Source organism: Olea europaea, chromosome 14 (assembly GCF_002742605.1).
Source record: "Olea europaea var. sylvestris chromosome 14, O_europaea_v1, whole genome shotgun sequence".
Classification (NCBI taxonomy): domain Eukaryota; kingdom Viridiplantae; phylum Streptophyta; class Magnoliopsida; order Lamiales; family Oleaceae; genus Olea; species Olea europaea.
This window is the reverse complement of record NC_036250.1, coordinates 6766155-6788086: the sequence shown is the minus strand read 5'-3', so window position 1 is coordinate 6788086 and position 21932 is coordinate 6766155. Positions and strand designations below refer to the sequence as shown.

General features: G+C 37.8%; 1 protein-coding gene across 2 annotated transcripts; it reads left to right on the top strand.

The window, feature by feature from the left end:
* Positions 1–17062: 17062 nt before the first annotated feature.
* Positions 17063–20162, top strand: LOC111408961 (protein indeterminate-domain 2-like). Of its 2 annotated transcripts, none has more exons than XM_023038822.1 (4): positions 17063–17628; positions 17739–18135; positions 18218–18432; positions 19077–20162. In XM_023038822.1, the coding sequence occupies exons 1-4, from the start codon at positions 17481–17483 to the stop codon at positions 19922–19924; spliced, it is 1608 nt and encodes a 535-aa protein (XP_022894590.1). In that variant the 5' UTR covers positions 17063–17480; the 3' UTR covers positions 19925–20162. The 2 variants fall into 2 exon arrangements, with proteins under 2 accessions (XP_022894590.1, XP_022894591.1); XM_023038823.1 differs by having other exon boundaries at positions 17064–17628; positions 19080–20162.
* The last annotated feature ends 1770 nt before the right edge of the window (positions 20163–21932 follow it).

Here is a 21932-nt window from a genome sequence, read left to right as displayed (position 1 = left end):
TTTAAATTTTTTTTATTTTACTTTTGTGGCGAGAAAAAAATATTGTAAGTTTTATTAATCTTAAAATGTATATATTAATTGAATATATGCTTACATAAAATTATTTTATTCAATTTAATAATCAGAATTTATGGGATAAAATATCATTAAATAATTTTTCATAAGATCAAATTAAACATGTTTTCTTATTTTTTTTTTGGAAAAAATAAATCCTTTAGAATGATAAATCAAGCGTGTTTTTAGCAATCTTAAAATAAGTTCTCAAAATAGAAATTTGAAAATGAACTCAAAACTAAAAATACAAACATAAACCAAACAATTCTCATTTTTTTCAAAATTTATTTTAACCACATTTTTCCAATAAAATAATTTTATATGTAAAAAGGAATTTTTTATTACTTTTTAATCATACATTTTCAAAAAATTGCTATCATAAAACTCATTTTTTACAAAAGATGGTGTTGGGAATCTACTTAACATGCGCAAAGAAAATTAAAACAATTTTCGATTCCTACCACGGATCTCTTTGTGTTTAGATAGAAATTGTGATAAAAGTCATACATTTTCTAGATCTGTAAACTCTTTTTTCATATCTTTATTCCAACAACTTGGATCTGTCTTTCACAACTGTCCAATTGTCTAACCTCCAACGGTGATTCACACAGAGAACAAGATTGCAAATTAAGATTTTCTTCTTGTGCTAGCGATAATAATGAATTCTCTACTAAATTGCAAACTCTAATCAGTTATTTATATAAGCCCAAACGGGCTTGACCTGACTTGGTCCAATATTTAATTAAATTCGGTATGTGAATTAATTAATCCAATTAATTAACTCGGACTTATAAGAGCTTGTTTGTTTGAGATTTTAATCCAATTAAAATCAATTTTTTGACCGTTATTTCACTATTTCAACCGATATTTTTGAATTCTTCTGTCATAAGTAGAACTCACTTTATCTCTAACGGTCAAAAAATTAATTATCAAAATCCATACCAAACAAGCACTAAATAACCAACCCAATTAATTAATTTATCCAACGATTATTAAATTAATTAATTGACAAATTTCAATCTTTCAATTCTCTTTTGTGTGTGACCATCATATTCCCGTTCACGATACCTAACGACGTGAAATATTATTTTGATCTAATCAAAATTGATAAATTAAAACACCATTTGGATTTATCACAAATTCACACCCGTTATCCCAAATTGACATCTAGCAATGTATTAGGGCAATTCATGTGACGGGAAATGTCACGTGATATGACAAAACCAAATTCGTTCGTTACTATAATCCCTTTGTCAATATAATTCGATCAATTATGAGATATGAAAGTGTGTCAATCACGATTATCGATAATATCTTTCACTCCACTATTAAATCAATATAAGTCGAAAACTCTATTTCGACTTAAAAGTACACATTGACTAACGATTTCGTTATCGACTTAATTAAATGAAACGCGGATCATAATCTCTTACTATCTAAGAGTGACGAATCCTCTATTGGTCATTCACATCTTTCATACGATTCTTGACATACTTGAACGATGCCGTACCAGCGGCCCTTGGCAGAGCAATATCCAACACCACCAAAGTATGTCTGTCCTCATATAAGGTATCATGACGAGCTCAAGTCAAAGGATCAATTCCACTATCGAACATTAGAGATTAACCATTAAACTCAAATAGTTATCCATGTGGAATATCTCGGTAGGTCTCCAATGTTTTGTTCTATAACAAAATATCCACGTGTTCATTTAAATGTCACCACACTTTAACTTGTGAGATCAATTACTTACTTCATAAGTAATAAATGCCACAAATGATGGTTTATCCGTAATAACGATATTCGTATCTCGTTATTACTTACGATCACAGACGATTTAAGATTCAATCATATATAATTTATATCTCATAATTACAACTCCTTGTAATTAACAAGTTACGAAATTTTGAATCTACGGACTCTATTATTTAATTTAATTGTCTAATAATTAAATAATAGATCTGTCATTAAATTGCATTAATTCTATATTAAAAATATTTATATTCAAAATTGATTGAACCTAGAGCATAACACTTACAGATGTGGCTCAAACAAAGTCTTAATATAACATTTTAGTTGAACCAAATATGAACATATTCTTCAAAAAATTTATTTTTTATAAATTATTTTCTAAAATAATCTATATCAAACACGTCCTACAATCGTGTCACACTGCTACAATCATTTATAATTAATCCTAGCAATATATTGGTTGTATCCCATTTACCCCTTTTATCATAAAGCCGTGGAAAGATGATAAGAAGAAAGATTGCTGTAAGGATTCAATATAGAGACACTGACATTTGGTGCCCATTGGAATCAGGACACAGAAAAAGCAACCAAAAAGATTATCAAAATGGTGATGATTGTTCACAAGTCCTTCACTTATTACCCCTTTATTGACATTCTACTCATTGTTTTCCCCTTACAGCTGTTATCTCTTTGCAATTTGTAAATGGACCACTTTTCTTGTAGAGAGGCAAAATGCCTTTAAATTTTTGGGTCGAAATATCGTACTAAAACATTTAGGGTTCATTCGATAAGATTTTTATTTTTACTTTTATTTCTTGTAAAAATCTTTAATTGATGTTTGAAAATTAATTTTTTTTTAAATTTCATCTTTAAAGAACTTTTAGAAGAAGTCATATTAGATCACCTTTCTTTAAAAGCATTTTTGATCAAAAGAAACACTTGTATTAAAGTAATCAGGAATCCAAAAGTAGGACCAGCTTTTAAGTAAATAATCATGCCAAATGGACCCCCAACTTGTTTTCCTTTTTTGAGATCGATTCAATATTGTATAATTTACTTACCAAACACATCACGAGTGTTTTCTTCCTTTATTGCATTTTGGTTAAAATGGATTATGGCACCATAATTTGCCTAGATGCACGAACAAATCCAAAGTAATAGTTTGCAAATTAATTTATTCTTTTTTGTATATGCTTTAGGTTTTGCCTTTTCGTGTTAAAAAGAGGTTTTACTTTCTGCTGTTAATCATTCCCAAATATTACATTGGTGGGCTTGCAATTTTTTATTTATTTTTAAATAAAATATATGCACAGTTTATGCGACGTTAATGTGTCATTAAATGATAGGTTAAATGAAATACGTATTAGAGTCATATAGAATAGGGTTGTAACTTCTAAGAAATTAAATAACATTATTCTTCTTGGATTGTTACTACTCAACGTTATTAAAGATGGTAATTTTTTATATTATATATATTGTCCAATATGCTAAACACGTCTTGTGCATACTAAAATAGTATAAATCGTGATACAAAAATGCGAATAGAAATGTCAAAGAAAAAGTAACTTTTTAGTAAAAAGTTCTCTAATAAAATCTAAGGTAGTGGTTGGTTAGCGTTTGTATTTGTATTTTTATTTTCCATTTTCATTTTTAAAAGGATTTTTAGTTTTCCTCGAAAACGGCCCATTTTCCGCGTTTTGAGTGTTTTCGATATTTATAACTGAAAATGCTGAAAACGATAAAAAGTCGTTTTGCGTTTTTAGTTATAAATTTTAACACGTTTTCGAAAATGCGTTTTCAGAAACGATGAACCAAATGCGTTTTCCACATTTTCGAAAATGGAAAATGGAAAATGGGCCGAAAACGGCAAACCAACCACGGCCTAACTTTTTAAAATAAAAAGTTGTTATTTGTACTTGGAATTTAGGTGCCTTTTAAAAGAAAGTGAAATAAATTTTAAAAACTATCTATATAATTTGTAGTGTAATTGACATACAAATAGGGCTAGGCAAATCTCCAGAACCGAACCGAGTCGAATCGGAATCGAACCCGACTCTTGTCAAATTAAATACCCGAACGGGTATCTGAATTGAGAACCGACGAGTACGGTTCGGTTATCGGTTCTAGACCAAGAACCGAAAAATCGAATAAGAACCGAATATTTCTAATTTTTTTTTATATTGAGTAAATCAAATTATTTTAATTTTAATTTTTTCTAAACAAATTAACAATTTAACAATTTCTAAATCCAAATTTTTGGCCCAATAACTTGTTTCATTTCTAATTTTTTAATTTTTGGCCCATTACCCATTTTATTGTTTCATTTCTTAGCCCAACAAGATCCAATCCACTAAATAACTCTAAACACCTACACTAAAGTGCATAACGTTGTCTCGACTCTCGCAGCATCGCTGACATTTCAAAACCTATACAATCTTCGACCGATGCTATGACCTCCGATCGAAGTTGCGACCTCCGCTGACCGAAACTTTGACCGTAGCGATCATTTGAAGAAGGTAGTCTACTAGTCTATGACATTCCAAAACCATTGAATATAACATTAGTTATATTTATATAATGTTGTTATAAATCTTAAAAAAATTAATTATAGTACAGAACCGAACGGAACCGAACCCGAACGATTCCATAATTATATTTGGACCCGACGGTTCCATTTACTAGATACCCAAAAATTTTGGTTCGATTCGATTCTAAAGAGAATCGAACCGAACCGACCCGCGTCCACCCCTACATACAAATACTAATGAAATATACTTGATAGACCCTACCTGCATGACAAACCATGTGGTTGTCATTTAAACAAAATGTCATGTAAACATTCTTGCGACATTAAAAAATGAGAATGTCGATTATGCCATTTCCTGCTTTCAAGGCAATAAAGATATGTCTCGTTTGCCTAATTGATAAACATCAACACCTTATTGATGGCAAACCTTCAACAACCAAACTTCTAGCCACATCAGATGAGCCTTTGGACATCGATGTGGCTGTGCCCAAAGCCTTTTGCTCTAGAAAAACTGTTATAAGATACATTGAGCAAGGAGAGATGTAGTTGACTTTACATCTCTAGGATAGCGAATTAGAGTCAAATCTCCGTTTTTCCGCTGTGATAATGCGTGAGAGGTGTGCTAAATGTCACAGGCCTAGTGCCAAACATCTAAGGCTCCTCAAGTTCATTCATTCGTCTATAGATATTAACAATTGGTCATATTTGAAGATAGTGAAAAAATTTGGTATTCGCAATTTTGCACCCAATATATTTTAGCATCAGTTTTATTAATTTAAGCATTGGAGTGTGTTCATTCTTAAATTTATTAATTATTATGTCTTACATTTAAAATTTATTTTAAATACCAATAATATTAATATTAATATTAATAAAAAATAATAATAATTTATTGTATTAAAAAATATGTAGCACAAATGACATAAATACCCTCAACAAATTTATTTGAAAAATGTTAAATAAGAGCAAAATGAACATTTTACACTTTGCACTATTTTGCACCAAAATGATGCAAAGTTTGGTGTTGGGTTGGAACAACTTTGCACCAAAAAACGGTGCAAAATGGTGCAATGGTGTCATGATTGGAGATGCCCTAATGGCCACAACCTCTTTAATCCTTGGCTCCTTCACTTCCTTACTATCACCACCGCCATCACCAATGGCATAATCAAAGACTTTGACTAAATGGAAATACAAAAGTCCCTTCTTCTTCTTCTTCTTTTTTAACTTATTTTCAATCACATTTCTTACAATAAAAATATTTTGTATGTTAGTCCAATTTTTTTCTACTTTTAACCATTCATTCTTTAAAAAATAAATAAAACACTATTCTAAAACTCATTTTCCCCAAAAACTCTTTTAAATGGATATCTAATAGAGGCTAAGAGCAACTCCATGCTTTCTATTTTCGAAGAATATTTAGAGAGTAACAATTTTTAATACTCCAATATACTCTTTATATTTAAGACTTAATTTTACTTCTTTCAAATAATATTTATTATTTTTCCTTTTTTTATTTTCATTAGCTTCTTTTCAAATTATTATATTATTTTTCTCAATTGGGATAATTTGAATTAAAGAGTATCTTATGTTTAAAGAACTTATTGCATTTGCTCTTAACTATAAAAGATTTTTAAACACAAATTATAATAATATTAAAAATAAAAATACTATATTTTAGTGCTGGTTAGAGATATAACTAAATCCCACCTCTCTTCGCCAGTAATCATATGCTCCCAACGTTCCTCATCGTACCATTGGAAATTGAAGAGGGGAGAACGAAAATACCTCGAATGACTAATTTCTATTCCTTATTATCATGGAATTTGTCATCAAGATGGATCGCCTTTCGCGATTAATGCTCCCAAAAATCGTACCTGTAGATTTTCCGAGCTTGATAACTGATGAGGAGCATGAACGTGATCTTCCGGTACCTGAAACAAAGGCAACGAGGTGTGTTATCATCGCCCCTCCGATGCTTAAGTCAAAAAGGGGAATTATATGCGTGAGGTTATGTGCTGGAGAATAATGAAAAACATACCTGAATAATGGCCCAAAGTTCTGCTTTTATAGGGGTAGATAGTGTACTCCTAGTAGGATTGTGCTGGTTGGATTTTTTATCCAAGGGAATTTCTATTTATAAAGAGTGCCCTACTTGTAATGGAATTGTTTGACAAGTGGTATAAGGGTTGATACAGAATTCTTAGGTGTTTAGGTTTGTTTGTTAGATACCTAGGTTTTAGAAGGTATGTTGGTGGTATATGTTCCGAGGACTATTTTCGAGGACTTGAGAGGATGTTAATATGTGCATGAGATACCTCGAGGTCTTAGGGAGACCCCGAGGACCATAGCAGAAAGGTAAGCTAGAGCAGATATGGAGTCCTCGGGATGTATTCCTCGAGGTATATCAATATGGGTATCGTCACTGGCCCCCGTGCACTCCTCCTAGAGATCGAGCTCTTAGGATGGGGTGCACATGAGTTATGTCATTCTCGAATCGTCGTCGAGAAGTGATGGCTGACGATAGAGATCGAGATATGACCGTTGCAGAGAATGGCTTGAATTTGTGACACGTGTCTTCGTGGACAGTCGTAGATAGCGACCTTTGGCCTCCCATCGTTTTCACCTATAAATACTGCTGTTCTCACATTTATTTTTCACTTTTACACACTATAAATCTGAGTTCTGTGAGGTCGTGCTCGAGAGAAACACTTTGGGAACTTCTCAAGTCGTCGGGAACTCCAGGTAAGGCTCGAGACTTTAAGTTATTCCATAAGCTAGGTCTTAAGTTTGCTAAGTGATGTCGAGTAGTAAGGGTCGATATTCTTCTAGTAGTTCTAGTAGTAGTGAGGACGTAGGGACGTCGATAATACCGACGGCTATTCCCATAGAGGCTACTCCCGAGGCTCAGGTTAATATGGTCTTTGAGTATCCCGACGAACCCTGTAGGCTTAAAGAGCACTCAGCCATAGCTGCAGCTAGGGAATACGGTATTATGCCTAATTGCGATGTTAGATTTCCTGGCCCCGAAGATAGAATTGTTCGAGCACGACGAGGAGAGTTTGTTATTTTTAGAGAGACCCTTAAGGCTGGCTTTAGGTGGCCCTTTCACCCCTTTTTCATTGCTCTATTAGTCGAACATTCCATGTACTCGGGGCAGTTAGTGCACAACACCTGGAGAATGCTCGTTTATTTTTTCATAGCATGTAGATACTTAGGTATCGAGCCCAACATTGGCCTCAGTAAATTAGTGTTCGAGCTTAAGAAGCATCCTCGATACACTTGTTTTGACTAGCTCTCGACGATTGGGGGTTTTAAAGTCCCAAGGATGGCGAGCTCTTTGAAAGAGTGGAGGGAGGGGTGATTTTATGTTATAGCCCAAGAACACGACCTTCCTTTCTGGCCTGATTGGGAAATCCCCGACACCGAGAAGTTCTGTGAGGGCGAGGTGTATCCGGATGTTTTGGAAGAGCATAGGAGGATGCTAGTTAGGCTCAGCCCCCTTTTCTCGACGATGAAGGAGATTGGGGAAGAGGTTATGGATATGGCAGATATTAGAGGCGTCGAGGGTAGGGATGTTCCTTTATTATTTTTTGAAAAATAGCTTGACCTTGTGCTCGTTCTAAAATGTTTGTAAATTTTTGCAGGCATGTCTTTTGATCCTCGGGCTCTCCGAAACTTTGTCAGCACAAGGACTGACGCTCATCCACAGGGGTAGCCCCAGAAGAAGAAAGGCAAGAAGAGGCCTTGAGGGACTCCTGAGGGTGTGAGGGGGCCTGGCGAAACATCTCGAGCACATTCTCAAGTCTCGACCCCTCTGCAACTGAACCTCAGATCTCTCATTCCTCGGGTCGTCACTCCTTGGCCTCCTTCTGAAGTGGTTGACCTTGAGGATGACCCGTCTCTTACCGGGGACTTTGAGTCTTGCCACCTCGCTCCTAATCTCGTGAACAAATACACGGAGGAGGTGAAGCTCGAGGATGGGATGAAGGTCCTCGATGGTCTTACAGTGAAGGTAATTTTCGAACTTTAGCCTCAAGTTTTGTCGTCGAGATTAATACTTGACATTTTCTCCATTTTTTTCAGATGTTGAGTGTAGCTCGAGGACTTTCTCTGCAAGGGCTTGAGGAGGCCAAGAGGGCAGCTGGGGTGGAGACGTCTATGGCCTCCAAGGACAGTAGGATTCAAGACCTCGAGGCTCAGGTCGAGGTTTTATTGAAGAAGCGTGATGACGCGAGAATAGAGGCTGCAAAGGCTAGGGATGACCTTGTTACAACAAAGGATGAGGTCGAGGGTGCGAGGCTCGAGCTTAACCAGAAGATAGAGAATTTTGAGCGCGAGCTCACGGCTGTCAAGGAAAAGGCCTGGGAGGAGTTCAAAACCTCCGAGGACTGTGACAAGATAAAAGGGGAGTACGCGTCGGGGACGTACTTCCATGCTCTGAAAGAAGCCCGGGCCTTCCTCCGTCAGAAGTTGCCCAACGTCGCTCCAGATGACCTGAAGACAGTGCCTTCCATTGCTGATACTTTGCAGCTCTCGGGTTCGGAAGATAGAGGAGGATTGGGCGGAGATGAGGAGGACGGTCTTGAGGACGACGTTGAGATTGACATCGGCAACCTCTACCCTCCTCTTGGCCACATTGGATGACTTCCCCCACCCCGATCTTTTGTAATTTTTGTTTAAACTTTGAACATGTATTTTGATCGAGGACTATATATGTTCTGAAGTTAATTTATTGCATTTGAACTATTTATCTCGACTCCTTGGACTTCATACATTCGAGTAAACAAATTGGAAATTAATTGCTCATGCGATATTGAAGAGTTTACTCGAGGATTCCACAACTCGAGCATATAATCTTAAGGGAATAAGATGATATCGAGCACAACTAACTTAAAAGGTAGCTATGTGATATTCTCGTGGACTCTAAACCTCGAGCACAATTAACTTAAAAAGTGGTAATGTGTCATTCTCGAGGACTCTAAACCTCGAGCACAACTAACTTAGAAGTTGTGATGTGATATTCTCGAGGACTCTATACCTCGAGCACAACTAACTTAAAAAGTTAGGATGTGATATTCTCGAGGACTCTAAACCTCGAGCACAACTAAAGTTGTGATGTCCTAATGTGACATCCTCGAGGGATTGTGCGATTCTCGAAGACTCTAGACCTCGAGCAAAACTAACTTAAAAAGTTGTGTGCTCATGTGATATCCTCGAGGGATTGTAAAAATTATGTAGGATTTTTATATGTCTCAGGGTGTTACTATAACGGCTTACGCTTGAGCATATGATCAAGGCTTTTGGTGCTCGCTCGAGGCCTTCTTTTGGTGCTTGCGCGGGGCAAGGTTTTTGGTGCTTGCGCGAGGCAAGGCTTTGGTGCTTGCTCGGGGCAAGGTTTTTCAAGTGCTTGCTCGGGGTAAGGCTTTTGGTGCTTGCGCGGGGCAAGGCTTTTGTGCTTGCATGGGGCTAGGCTTTTTGTGCATGCGCAGGGCAAGGTTTTGGTGTTTGCGCGGGACAAGGCTTTTGTGCTTGCTCGGGGCAAGGTTTTTGTGCTTGCGCGGGGCAAGGCTTTTGTTCTTGCTCGGGGCAAGGCTTTTTGTGCTTGCTCGGGGCAAGGCTTTTTCGAGTGCTTGTTTGGGGCAAGGCTTTTGATGTTTGCGCGGGGCAAGGCTTTGTGCTTGCGCGGAGCAAGGTTTTTTGTGCTTGCGCAAGGCAAGGCTTTAGTGCTTGCGCGGGGCAAGGCTTTTGTGCTTGCTCGGGGCAAGACTTTTTTGCTTGCTCGGGGCAAGATTTAGGTAATTCCTGGGCGCAAAGCAAACTGAAGGGCCGTTATACCCGATGTTTGAATTTACTAAATTTCTCGAACTGGACTCGAATTTATATTGTATCCAAGCTGCCTACGTACCCAAACGGGATCAAGCCGAACGTAGTTCATTATAAAAGAAAACAGAAAACATGCATGGGCACGCAGGCCTGCTAAACTAGAGAAATAAAATGCAAGGGCGAGCAGGCCCAAGGAACCAAAAAAAAAACATTCAGAAGAAAAAATAAAGGAATAAAAAGAAAATCTCCTAGATGGCATCGAGAATGTTACTTGTAATAAATTTTCAGATTATCAGCATTCCAGGGCTTTGGAAGAGGTCTACCCGAAGTGTCTCTTAGACTGTATGCTCCTTTGCGAACCTGTCGTATGACCTCAAAGGGTCCTTCCCAGATGGGCCCGAGCTTCGGCCCTCCTCAGGACCAAGTCGCCTGCTCTGAACCTCCGAGTCTTGACTTTCTTATTAAAATGTTTTGCTATCTTAGTTTGGTAAGAGGCCACCTTTATAGCGGCTTGCTCCCGCACTTCTTCCAAGAGATCAAGGTGTTTAGTTGTTTGCCTCGAGGTTTCTGGGACGAGCCTCTTATGGCTTGGTAGCCTAATTTCCACCGGGACCATTGCTTCAATGCCATAGGCTAACATAAAAGGGGTTTCTCCTGTGGTCATCCTATGAGTTGTTCGATATATCTATAGTTAGAAGGCAGCTCGTCGGACCAAGAACCCCTAACATTACTAATTCTTGTTCGGAGGTCTTGTAATATGATTCGATTTGTTACCTCGGCCAGACCATTGCTCTGAGGATGCGAAACTGAAGTCAGACAGTGATCAATCCCAAGGTTTGAGCAAAAGTCCTTGAACCGTTGATTGTCAAATTGCCTGCCATTGTCGGTGATGAGGACATTCGGTATCCCAAACCTGCAAATGATAGACCTCCAAGTGAAGGCTCTTAGCTTGGGCTCCGATATTGTGACGAGAGGTTCGGCCTCTGCCCATTTTGTGAAATACTCTACTGCTACAGCAACAAACTTTAATTGACCTCTTGCCACAGGAAAAGGGTCGAGGATGTCAACTCCCCATTGTTCAAACGGGGCCGAACAGTTAATGTTGGTGAGGTCTTCGGCTGGGAAGTGGATAACTTTACCAAACCTCTGGCACCTATCACATCTTTTAACATATTCTGAGGTATCTTTCTTCATAGTTGGCCAATAGTATCCATATCGTACGAGTTTAAAGGCCAAGGCCCTGGTTCCTTGATGATTCCCGCACACACCTTTATGAACCTCAGCAAGGGCTTGGGATGATTCTGATGGTCTAAGGCACCCTAGGTATAGAAGAGTAATATTTCTGCGAAAGAGGACATCGCTGATCATGCAGTACCTAGGAGCTCGAGCTCTGATGCTTCTAGCCAATCTGGCATCGCTTGGTAGATTTCCACTTGTGATGAATTCTATGATTGGGTCCATCCAGGATGGTTCGTTGTCAATGTCCATGATGTTGAGAATTTGATTGATGCTGGGTTTTGTGATGATTTTAATGTGAACTGTTCTGTCAAGGCTGTCTACCCCCATGAACACAAGCCTGGATAATGCGTCGGCTTTTTCGTTGTCCTTACGAGCAATTTTTGCAATTTCACAACTCTTGAATTTTCGTTGAAGATCCTGGACCTTCATGCAGTACAAACTCATTTTCTCGTCTTTCCTTTCAAATGTTCCTTCAATCTGTTTGACCACCAGTTGTGAATCGCTGAATATCTTCACGAACTCGAGCTCAAGGTAAAGGGCTAGCTCCAGAGTAATAACGACGGCCTCATACTCGGCCTCGTTATTGGTTGCTTCAAACTCGAACCTAAGAGCGCATTGAATCTCTGTTCGTTTGTCAGGGCTGATGATGACGACCCCTGCACTCGAGCCCGAGGAGTTCGATGCTCCATCGACAAAAAATTGCTAAGTGTCCAAATTGGTACTCATGCTCGAGCTGTCACTGGCCTCGGAGGCCTAGGGGTTAGTTCTGCAATGAAGTCGGCTAGTGCTTGGGCTTTGATAGATGGGCGTGGTTTGAATTTGATGTCAAATTCTCCAAGCTCGATCGCCCATTTCATCAGTCTTCCCGATACGTCCGGCTTCTGAAGTATATGCCTAAGTGGTTGATTAGTGAGCACCACAATAGGGTGAGACTGAAAATACTGCCGGAGTTTCCGTGCTGCTATTACGAAGGCAAGGGCAAGTTGTTCAGCCAAAGTATACCTTGTTTTCGCGTCTAGTAGGACCTTGCTTACATAGTAGATAGGTTGTTGGACTTTGTTAACCTTTTTCACCAAGACCCTACTGACCGCATTTTGAGATACAGCCAGATACAAAAATAAGTTGTCACCAGGATCAGGCCTAGTGAGAATAGGAGGAGATGCCAATGTTTGCTTGAGCTCCTGAAAAGCTTTCTCACAGTCTTCACTCCAATCAAAGCCTTGGTTTTCTCTGAGGACTTTGAAGAAGGGATAGCACCTGTCTGATGCTCAGGACATGAACCTGTTCAAGGCTGCTATCCTACCAGTCAACCTCTGTACCTCTTTTTTGTTCCTTGGTGATTCCATTGACGCCAAGGCTTGTATTTTTTCAGGGTTAGCCTCTATCCCCCGATGAGTGATCATAAAGCCCAAGAACTTGCCCGAGGCCACGCCAAATGCACATTTTGCAGGGTTCAACTTCATTCCGTACTTTCGCAAGGTGTCGAAAACCTCTTCAAGATCTGAAATATGCTGGTCCACCTGTTTGCTCTTGACCACCATGTCATCAACGTACGCCTCAACATTCCTTCCAATCAAGTTAGCAAAGACTTTGTTGATGAGCCTTTGGTATGTTGCCTCTGTATTCTTCAAACCGAAAGGTATGACCTTATAACAGTATATGGCGGAATCGGCCATGAATGACGTCTTTTCTTGATCTTCCTCGGCCATGAGGATTTGATGATAACCAGAAAATGCATCCAAGAAGCTGTATAGCTTATGTCCAGACATGCTATCCACCAAGTTGTCAATCCGCGGTAGGGGATAACTATCCTTTGGACATGCTTTGTTAAGATCTGTGAAGTCAATGCCGACCCTCCACTTACCATTGGCCTTCTTCACTAAAACAACATTGGCAAGCCAATCGGGATATTGGACCTCCCGAATGAATTGAGCATCGACAAGTTTGTTAATTTCTTCGCGAATGACCTCCCGACGTTCTGGGGTAAACTGTCTTTTCCTCTGCTTTACTGGTCTAGCCCCTGGGCTAATGTTAAGCTTGTGGACTGTAATTTTAGGGTCTATCCCTGACATATCCTCAACCTTCCAGGCAAAAACGTCAATGTTGCGAAATAAGCAACCAACAAGTTCTGTCTTCAAGGTGACGTCAAGATCCTGACCAATCGTCACCTTCTTATCATGCTCGAGATCAATTTCCATCAATTCTTCGACAGGAGCAAGTCTGACTTGTTGCTCGACCTCGGGCTCAATCCTCGAGATTTGCATGACGTCGTTATTTATTTCTCGAACGCTGGCAACATAGCATTGTCTGGCAGCTGTCTGGTCTCCACGCACGACCCCAGCGCCATTACTTGTTGGAAACTTCATGGCTAGGTGGAAGGTAGACACAATGGCTTTGATCTTGTTTAGGAGTGGTCTTCCCAGAATGGCGTTATAGGCCATTGAGACACGTACCACTTGAAAAGACGTCATCTCCGTAACCTGTTTCTGGCCAGAACCCAAAGTTAGAGGAAGCTCAACGACACCCTCTGGAGTGATGACTCCTCCCCCAAATCCCTGGAGAGGAGTTTTAACCGCTTTGAGCTGCTGAGGTGAGATTCCCATTTTGGCAAAAGCTTCTTGTGAAAGTATATTGGCCATACTCCCGTTGTCAACTAAGATTTTCTTTACTTCAAAATTGGCCACAGTCGCTGAGATTACCAATGCGTCATCATGTGGTAGTGATATACCTTCTAAGTCCCCCGTCCCAAAAGTAATATCCTCCAGCTTTCCATGAGGCATCCCAGTGGCCAAGGCATATTGTCGGGTGTATTGTTTTCTTCCACTGTTGGAGTCTCCTCCCGAGGCAATACTCCCAATGATGATATTGATGGTTCCTGCAGTGGGTTGACCATCCCTTTTTGCCTCAGGGGCTTTTTCCCTACCACAATCGTTCCTCGGGCATTTGTCGTTACCGATGTAGGAACTCAGGAGTCCTCTTTTAATAAGGGCTTCAATCTCCCGTTGTAGGGCCTTACAGTTCTCCGTGGTATGCCCATGATCCCGATGGAACTCACAGTACTTGTTCATGTCCCTGGATTCGGGTGGTGACCTCATTCTGACTGGCCATTTGAGTTTCTTCATATCCTTGATCTCCATCAATATATTTATCTTTGACGTATTTAAACGCTTGAATGACGTCGGGGGAACCTCCTGTCTCTATTTTTTCCGATGTTGTTCTTTATAGGGGTTCGGGTCGTGCTGTCGTTTATGCTCGACCCTGTCACGGAGTGGTCCAACCTTTCTCGGGTTCAATGTTTCCTCCATATTTATGTACTTCTTGGCTCGGGTAAGAAGCTCGGTCACTGTCTTTGGCGGAGTTTTGGATAAAGACATCTTGAATTCCTCACACTTTATGGCATATGTGAGGGTCGAAACTGTTGCAGTTATATGTAGGTCGGGAATCTGAAGTCTTTCCTTGTTGAACCTGGTCATGAAGTCACATAGGGTCTCATTTTGCCCTTGTCTAAGTTGCATGAGGGAAGTCGCTGTCTTCCTAATGCATTTACTGCTTGCAAAGAAAGCAGAGAACTTGTCTGCCAAATCCGAGAATGAGGCGGTGGAGTTAGGCTCTAAGGTTGAGAACCAATCCCTAGCAGCATTCGTCAAAGTTTGCGGAAAGGCCTTGCACATCACTTGATCTGGTGTGACTTGTAGATTCATGACGTCCGTGTATACGTTAAGATGATTGATTGGATCGGTAGTCCTATCATATTCTTTGATCCTAGGATACTTAAATCTGTTTGGCAAGGGAAATGTCAATATCTCAGGAGTAAAGGGAGTGTTGGGACTGAATATTGCCGTCCCTTTGTTGCCCTGAAGTAGACCCGCCGTAATTCCTTCTTGAATAATCCTAGCGAGTTCCTCGGACTCCATGGTCATTGATCTCAAGGTCGAGGTCACATGTGGTATACCCGAGGCCCCTGCTCCGCCATTGTCAGGGACGTGTCTTTGAGCTCGAGCTCGAGTATCAGCCATAAAACCCCCATGGGGTGCTGGTGTGGGTGACGGATGCGAATTTCTTTGACTTAGCAGCTGAGTCAGTGTGGCGACCTGTTGTCTGAGTTCTTCAAAGGCTCCAGCAGTGACAACTGTAGGCTGGGGCTCTGGCACTTTTGATGATTCCTCTTAAGGAAAAAGGATATCCTCAGGAGGGGGTTGGTTTGGAGCGGATGAGCTTGCTGGTGGAAGACCTGAACGTGTGTTTACCATGGCATTTGGTAGAGTTTCCCACAGACGGTGCTAATGATGCTTCCAAAAATCATACATGTAGATTTCTCGAGCTTGATAATTGATGAGGAGCACGAACGTGATCTTTCGGTACCTGAAACAAAGGCAATGATGTGTGTTCTCGTCGCCCCTCCGATACTTAAGTCAGAAAGGGAATTATATGCGTGAGGCTATATGTTGGAGAATAATGAAAAACGTACCTGAATAATGGCCCAAGGTTTTGCTTTTATAGGGGTAGATAGTGTACTCCTAGTAGGATTGTGCTGGTTGGATTTTTTATCCAAGGGAATTTCTATTTATAAAGAGTGCTCTACTTGTAATGGAATTGTTTGACAAGTGGTATAAGGGTTGATACATAATCCTTGGGTGTTTAGGTTTGTTTGTTAGATACCTAGATCTTAGAAGGTATATTGGTGGTATATGTCTCGAGGACTATTCTCGAGGACTTGAAAGTATGTTAATATGTGCACGAGATGCCTCGAGGTCTTAGGGAGACCCCGAGGACAATAGCAGAAAGGTGAGCTGGAGCAAATATGGAATCCTCGGGATGTACTCCTCGAGGTATATCAATATGGGCATCGTCAACGATCAATAAACTCATAATAATGCTAGGACTTGTTGCAAGCAAATTAAGAGCATGTTTGTACGATTGTACCCCTTTAATTTCAAAAAGTATATTATGAAATAGTGACTGATGTTGAAATGTGTGGTTAAAAAAGAAGAATTTTTATTTATTTATGTGTAATATTATTTTAATAAAAAATATGTGGTTGAAAATATGTCTAACTTTTCTTTTTTTATGAAAATTTTCTTGAGGGGATAGTTTTTTTTTTTTCAAAACAAAGAAAATATTTTCTTTTTAAAGTGATATTTTCCATTCCATGCCGATCAAATACTCTAAATGAGAAGTAATTAAGGCCTCGTTTGTTTTTCGTTAATATAAGAATGAGAATGAAAAATATTGTCATTACGGACTTCGCACAAGTAATAGAAATTCAAATATATTAACTTAATATGATAGATAACGGTCATATTTTTCATTTTAATAGTCAAATACTGGAAACAAACATTGGCTAAGTGCTATTTGAGCTCCTCTGTGATTTAAATATATTTTTCTCTTTCATCTTTTATTTACACATTTTACAATATTATGTTATACATAAAACTAATTTATTTTTTTTAACCAATAATTCTTTAAAAAAATTATTATTTTCTAATGAAGCCTTCCGACGAGTGTCCATAACAAAGCAGTCTAGCCACGTGGACGGTCGGATTCAAAACAGCGGAATCTTCGAATCGAAGGAGCCGAAACAATTATTCTAACCACGATTAAACTTAACCATGGTTAACTGCCGCCCTTATATCATTCTGCAACTGAGTTCAAATCTTCTTTTAGATGTTTCTTTCTTTCCACCTATATACAGACAAAATGGGAGAAAAAAATTCAAAAGAAGCGCCGTCGTTTATGAACATGGGGATGCTACTCAGTTGACACGGAGTTCTCATTTTCTTGAGTCAAGCAAGCCCTTTCGTTTAACATTTTCAAGGGATTTTTGTTAGTTTCTTGCAAATTTATTATTTTTGAAGAGAAGAGAGGTGCTCAATTGACTTTCTTTGCTTGTGGACTCAAATTTCTTGCCTTTTTCGTATTCTTGTCACTAGAAGTTGCTATTTACTATTGAGTGAAGATATAGTTACGCTTGCACTTCTGCTGAGTTGAAATTGTAGAGTACTGAAATTATATTTTTTATACGATATCTGAAAAATTTCACCGTTTTCACTAGAAAGAAAGCTAGAGTTCTGAATAAGAAATCATGGTGGAAATTCAAAGTTCCTCGCCAAGCGGAGTGTCACCGGAATCTGCAGAAGCCACAGTTTCTACTTCTGAACATCAAATAGCAGCCGATGAACCAGTAACAACAGTGCCCATAAAGAAACAAAGGAATCTTCCTGGAATGCCTGGTAAAGTAAAGTTCTTAATTATGAAAGCTTTTTTTTTTTTTTTTTTTAACGAGTATGAAAAGGTTGAGGTACGGTGGAAGTTTATGTTGATTTCTCTTTGTGTTTTTCAGATCCAGATGCAGAAGTGATAGCTTTATCACCAAGAACTTTGTTGGCTACAAACAGATTTGTATGTGAGATCTGCAACAAAGGATTTCAAAGGGACCAGAATTTGCAACTTCACAGAAGAGGCCACAACTTGCCATGGAAACTCCGGCAAAGAACAAGCAAAGAAGTGAGAAAGCGTGTATATATATGTCCGGAACCCACCTGTGTTCACCATGACCACTCAAGAGCCCTAGGCGACCTCACCGGAATCAAGAAGCATTTCTGCCGGAAGCACGGCGAAAAGAATTATAAATGTGAACGCTGTACAAAAAAATACGCCGTTCAGTCGGATTGGAAAGCCCACATGAAAACCTGTGGGACCAAAGAGTACCGGTGTGATTGTGGCACATTATTTTCCAGGTAAATTTAGTTCAACATCGTATATAGCGCATTAATGAATGTTTGTTATTTATATTACTAATTTCTGTGTTTGAATTAATAGGAAGGATAGTTTTATTACGCATAGAGCGTTTTGCGATGCGTTGGCGCAGGAGAGTGCTCGTTCTCTACCGACGGTGATAACAATCTCGGAAGGAGATTTGAAGGTTGAGAATGTTCCGGCTGCGGCGGTCAAGCTGCTAGAACCTAGTCCTCCGCTGCCACCTCTTACACCGTCTACTGGTGTATTATCTCCAGTTCTGTCCATTCAAAGTCCAGGTGAAGTTCTGCAGCAAAACTTTCAAAAGTGGGTAAATTGTGTTTAATATCTCTGATTTGTCGACATTGTACATGCCGAAACGAGGATGTCGTGAAAAAGCTAAACTACTATTATGGGACTGTTTTGATTTGAAGGGTTGTTTAACGTTTGTTTAATCTTGGATTAAAGTTAAAGAACGTGGTGGTTCATGTGATACACATGTAAGGGTGTTTGACCTCATATTTATGAAAAAAATGCATTCTAGAATAGCAGATTAGAAATGTGTTGTTGAAAAATAAATAAATTTTTATTTTATTTTAAGTCCAGTATTATTTTAAAGAATAACATTTGGTTGAAAAGAAGAGAGAAAGAAATATATTTTGGGAGAATTTTGGGAAGAATGAGAATCAATCAAGCATTGTAGGGAGATAGAGAGAAGTGGAGTGGGGTGGAGTGGCGTGGCGTGGGATGTTGGAATGGATGCATTGGACTGCGTATTGTCAATATAGCTCAAAGATCGAAGAGAGATTTGAAGGAGATACATTGCGTGATCTGATGATTGAATCTGCTTTCACTCGAAAAGTCGCCTTTTAAAAGCTCATTTTCTTGATTTTGAGTTTTTATTTTTATTTTTATTTTTAATGTGTTCTTTTCTTGATACCAGCAGAATTGCCAGAAAATAAAACGATGCAACCCGGATCGGCAGCTTTATCTACATTGGTCACCAACACCAAAACAACCGCTGCTACCACTGCCGCATTTGGCAGCGGCGGCTCTGGCTCTCTTGGTAATGCCGCCACCACCAATGGATTATTTGCTGGAATATTAACTGGGTCAACCTCCAGTGAACTCTCTCAATCATCAATTCAACCAACACCGTACTCGGACCTGTTATGTGCTATGTCCGGATCAAAGCGTACCGGCAACCCCATCGATCCTATGTCACTCTCCCTTTCGCCGGCTTTATATCCCTCCAATGGTGCATCGGCTTTGTTCTCCTCGACATCACAGGATCACCAGAGGTATTATGCATCAAATTCACAGCCAGCATTATCGGCAACTGCATTGCTTCAGAAAGCTGCTCAGATAGGCGCTACATCATCGAAGTCCTCATTACTTGGATTGGCAATGTCATCTTCATATGATCTTCTAGATAATGCCTCGACCATGGCTTCTAGCACCACCGGCCGCCCAATGCTTTGGAACCATCAGGTGAAGCTCGAACACAATTTGTTGGCATCCGGGCTTGGTCTTGGGCTACCCTCAAGTAGTACTCCCGGATCAAATGACTTGATGTTGGGACAGTCGACACTCTTTGACAACAATCCGACTACTCTCGACTTCCTCGGTCTAGGAATGGGCGGTAGTGAAGTAGTCCCTAGTGGGTATTCAGCCTTCCTAACATCGATTGGAGGTGGACTCGATATGTCCACTTCTTCATTTGGTGGCGTGAACACGGCAAGAGAAACTTGGGACGATTCCTCGGATGGTAAGCCGTCTTTGCTACGATAAGAGTTCATTTTCTATTTTTTTCGTTTCTTGCAAGTGCTTCCATACATTAATTTTAGCTCAATTCAAGTTTTAGGTTTACTGCTAAGGGAACTTGAAAGAAGGAACCTGTGTATATTGTAGTAACGTGGTAGTTGTTTTTAAGATTAAGATATTTGTACAAACTTTGATCGACAAAAACTTCGACTCACTTTCACTGTCTCACATGCATGTGGTCCTCATGGATTAAATAATTTTGACATGTAGATCCCACCTTTTCATTGTGTGAGTATAAAGTAAAAGATTTTGTACAAAAGTGTTAGTACATGTTTTTGCTTTTTTGTTTTTTTTTTAAGCATATTCTCAATTGCATTATTTGTGTGAAGAAATCAGATTCGGGTTTTGTCGTAGAAGATTAGAGAGGCCGGTCCGGGTACATGTGGGCTCACTGGACAGTGACGGGGCTGATAAGCAGTCAAATCTGGGGCTAAGAATAGTGTTCATCCACGTAGGAACCAACCCCACCAATTTAATGCACCTTCTCGTGATAATCTTGCTATCCTCTTGTTTCTGGTCAACACTGTATGCGAAGACATTTTTATCCGGTTTGGGGCCATGCCCAGATTGGCTATGGGCTAATTTTTAGATTGGCCAAGTCAAAGAGACATTTTTTCACTTTAAGCAAAAAATTTTGCGTATCACCAAAATGACCTTTTATTGAGTAAAAGACAAAAATGTCCTTAAGTAGTTTATACAATTACAAAGATAGAATTTTATTTCGAAAGACAAAAATACCCTTAAGTAGTTTATACAATTACAAAGTTAGAATTTTGTTTCAAAAGATAAAAATACCCTTAAGTTACAAATTAATAAATCAAACACTTTTCATTTTATATTTAATTATTTATTTTAAACAATTACTCAAATTAAAAAAATTAATATTAAATTCATTTTCTTGTTTAAACATTTCATTAATTAATTATCTTAATCGATTATGTATATTATTTATTTAATATTTAATTTTTTTATTTAATTATTTATTTAATCACTTGCTTAAATAAAAAATTAATATTTAATTTGATTTCTCATTTAAATATTTTATTAATTTATTATCTTAATTGATTATGTATATTTAATAAATTATTTAATTATTTATTTTAAACATTTATTCAAATAAAAAATTAATATTTAATTTTGGTTTCTCTTTTAAATATTTCATTAATTAATTATCTTAATTGGCCCTTATTTAATTATTTATTTTAAACGCCCACTAAAATAAAAAAATTAATATTTAATTTGATTTCTCGTTTAAATATTTCTCTATTAATTATCTTAATTGATTATGTATATTATTTATTTAATATTTAATTACTTTATTCAAATGATGACATATTTAAATAAAAAAATAATATTTATTTTAATGTCTTATTTAAATATTTCTTTAATTAATTGTCTTAATTAGTTATGTATGTTATTTATTTATTGTTTAATTACTTTGTTTAATTATTTATGTAATCTCTTAATTAAATAAAAAATTAATATTTAATTTAATTTATTATTTAAATATTTCATTAATTAATTATCTTAATTGATTTTATGTATTTAAAATTTAATTACTTTATTTAATTATTTATTTAACCACTTACTTAAATAAAAGAATTAGTATTTATTTTAATTTCTTATTTAAATATTTCATTAATTAATTATCTTAGTTAATTATGTATATTCTTTATTTAATATTTAGTTACTTTGTTTATTTATTTATTTATTTATTTAATCACTCAATTTAATAAAAAAATTATATTTAATCTAATTTCTTATTTAGATATTTCATTTATAAATTATCTTAATTAATTGTGTATATTATGTATTTAATATTCCATTACCTTATTTAATTATTATTTTAATCACTTATTTGAATAAAAAATTAATTTTTAAATATTAATTAATTATTTAAATATTTCAGTAATTAATTATCTTAATTGGTTATATATATTATTAGTCATTAATATTTAATTACTTTATTTTAATT

Bases quoted from the DNA above. Each gene is read 5' to 3' on its own strand.
- LOC111408961 (XM_023038822.1), top strand. From the start codon at position 17,481: ATGGTGGAAATTCAAAGTTCCTCGCCAAGCGGAGTGTCACCGGAATCT. The intron at 18,136-18,217 runs GTAAATTTAGTT...TTGAATTAATAG, and splicing joins TGTGGCACATTATTTTCCAG to GAAGGATAGTTTTATTACGC. The intron at 18,433-19,076 runs GTGAAGTTCTGC...TCTTGATACCAG, and splicing joins TCTGTCCATTCAAAGTCCAG to CAGAATTGCCAGAAAATAAA.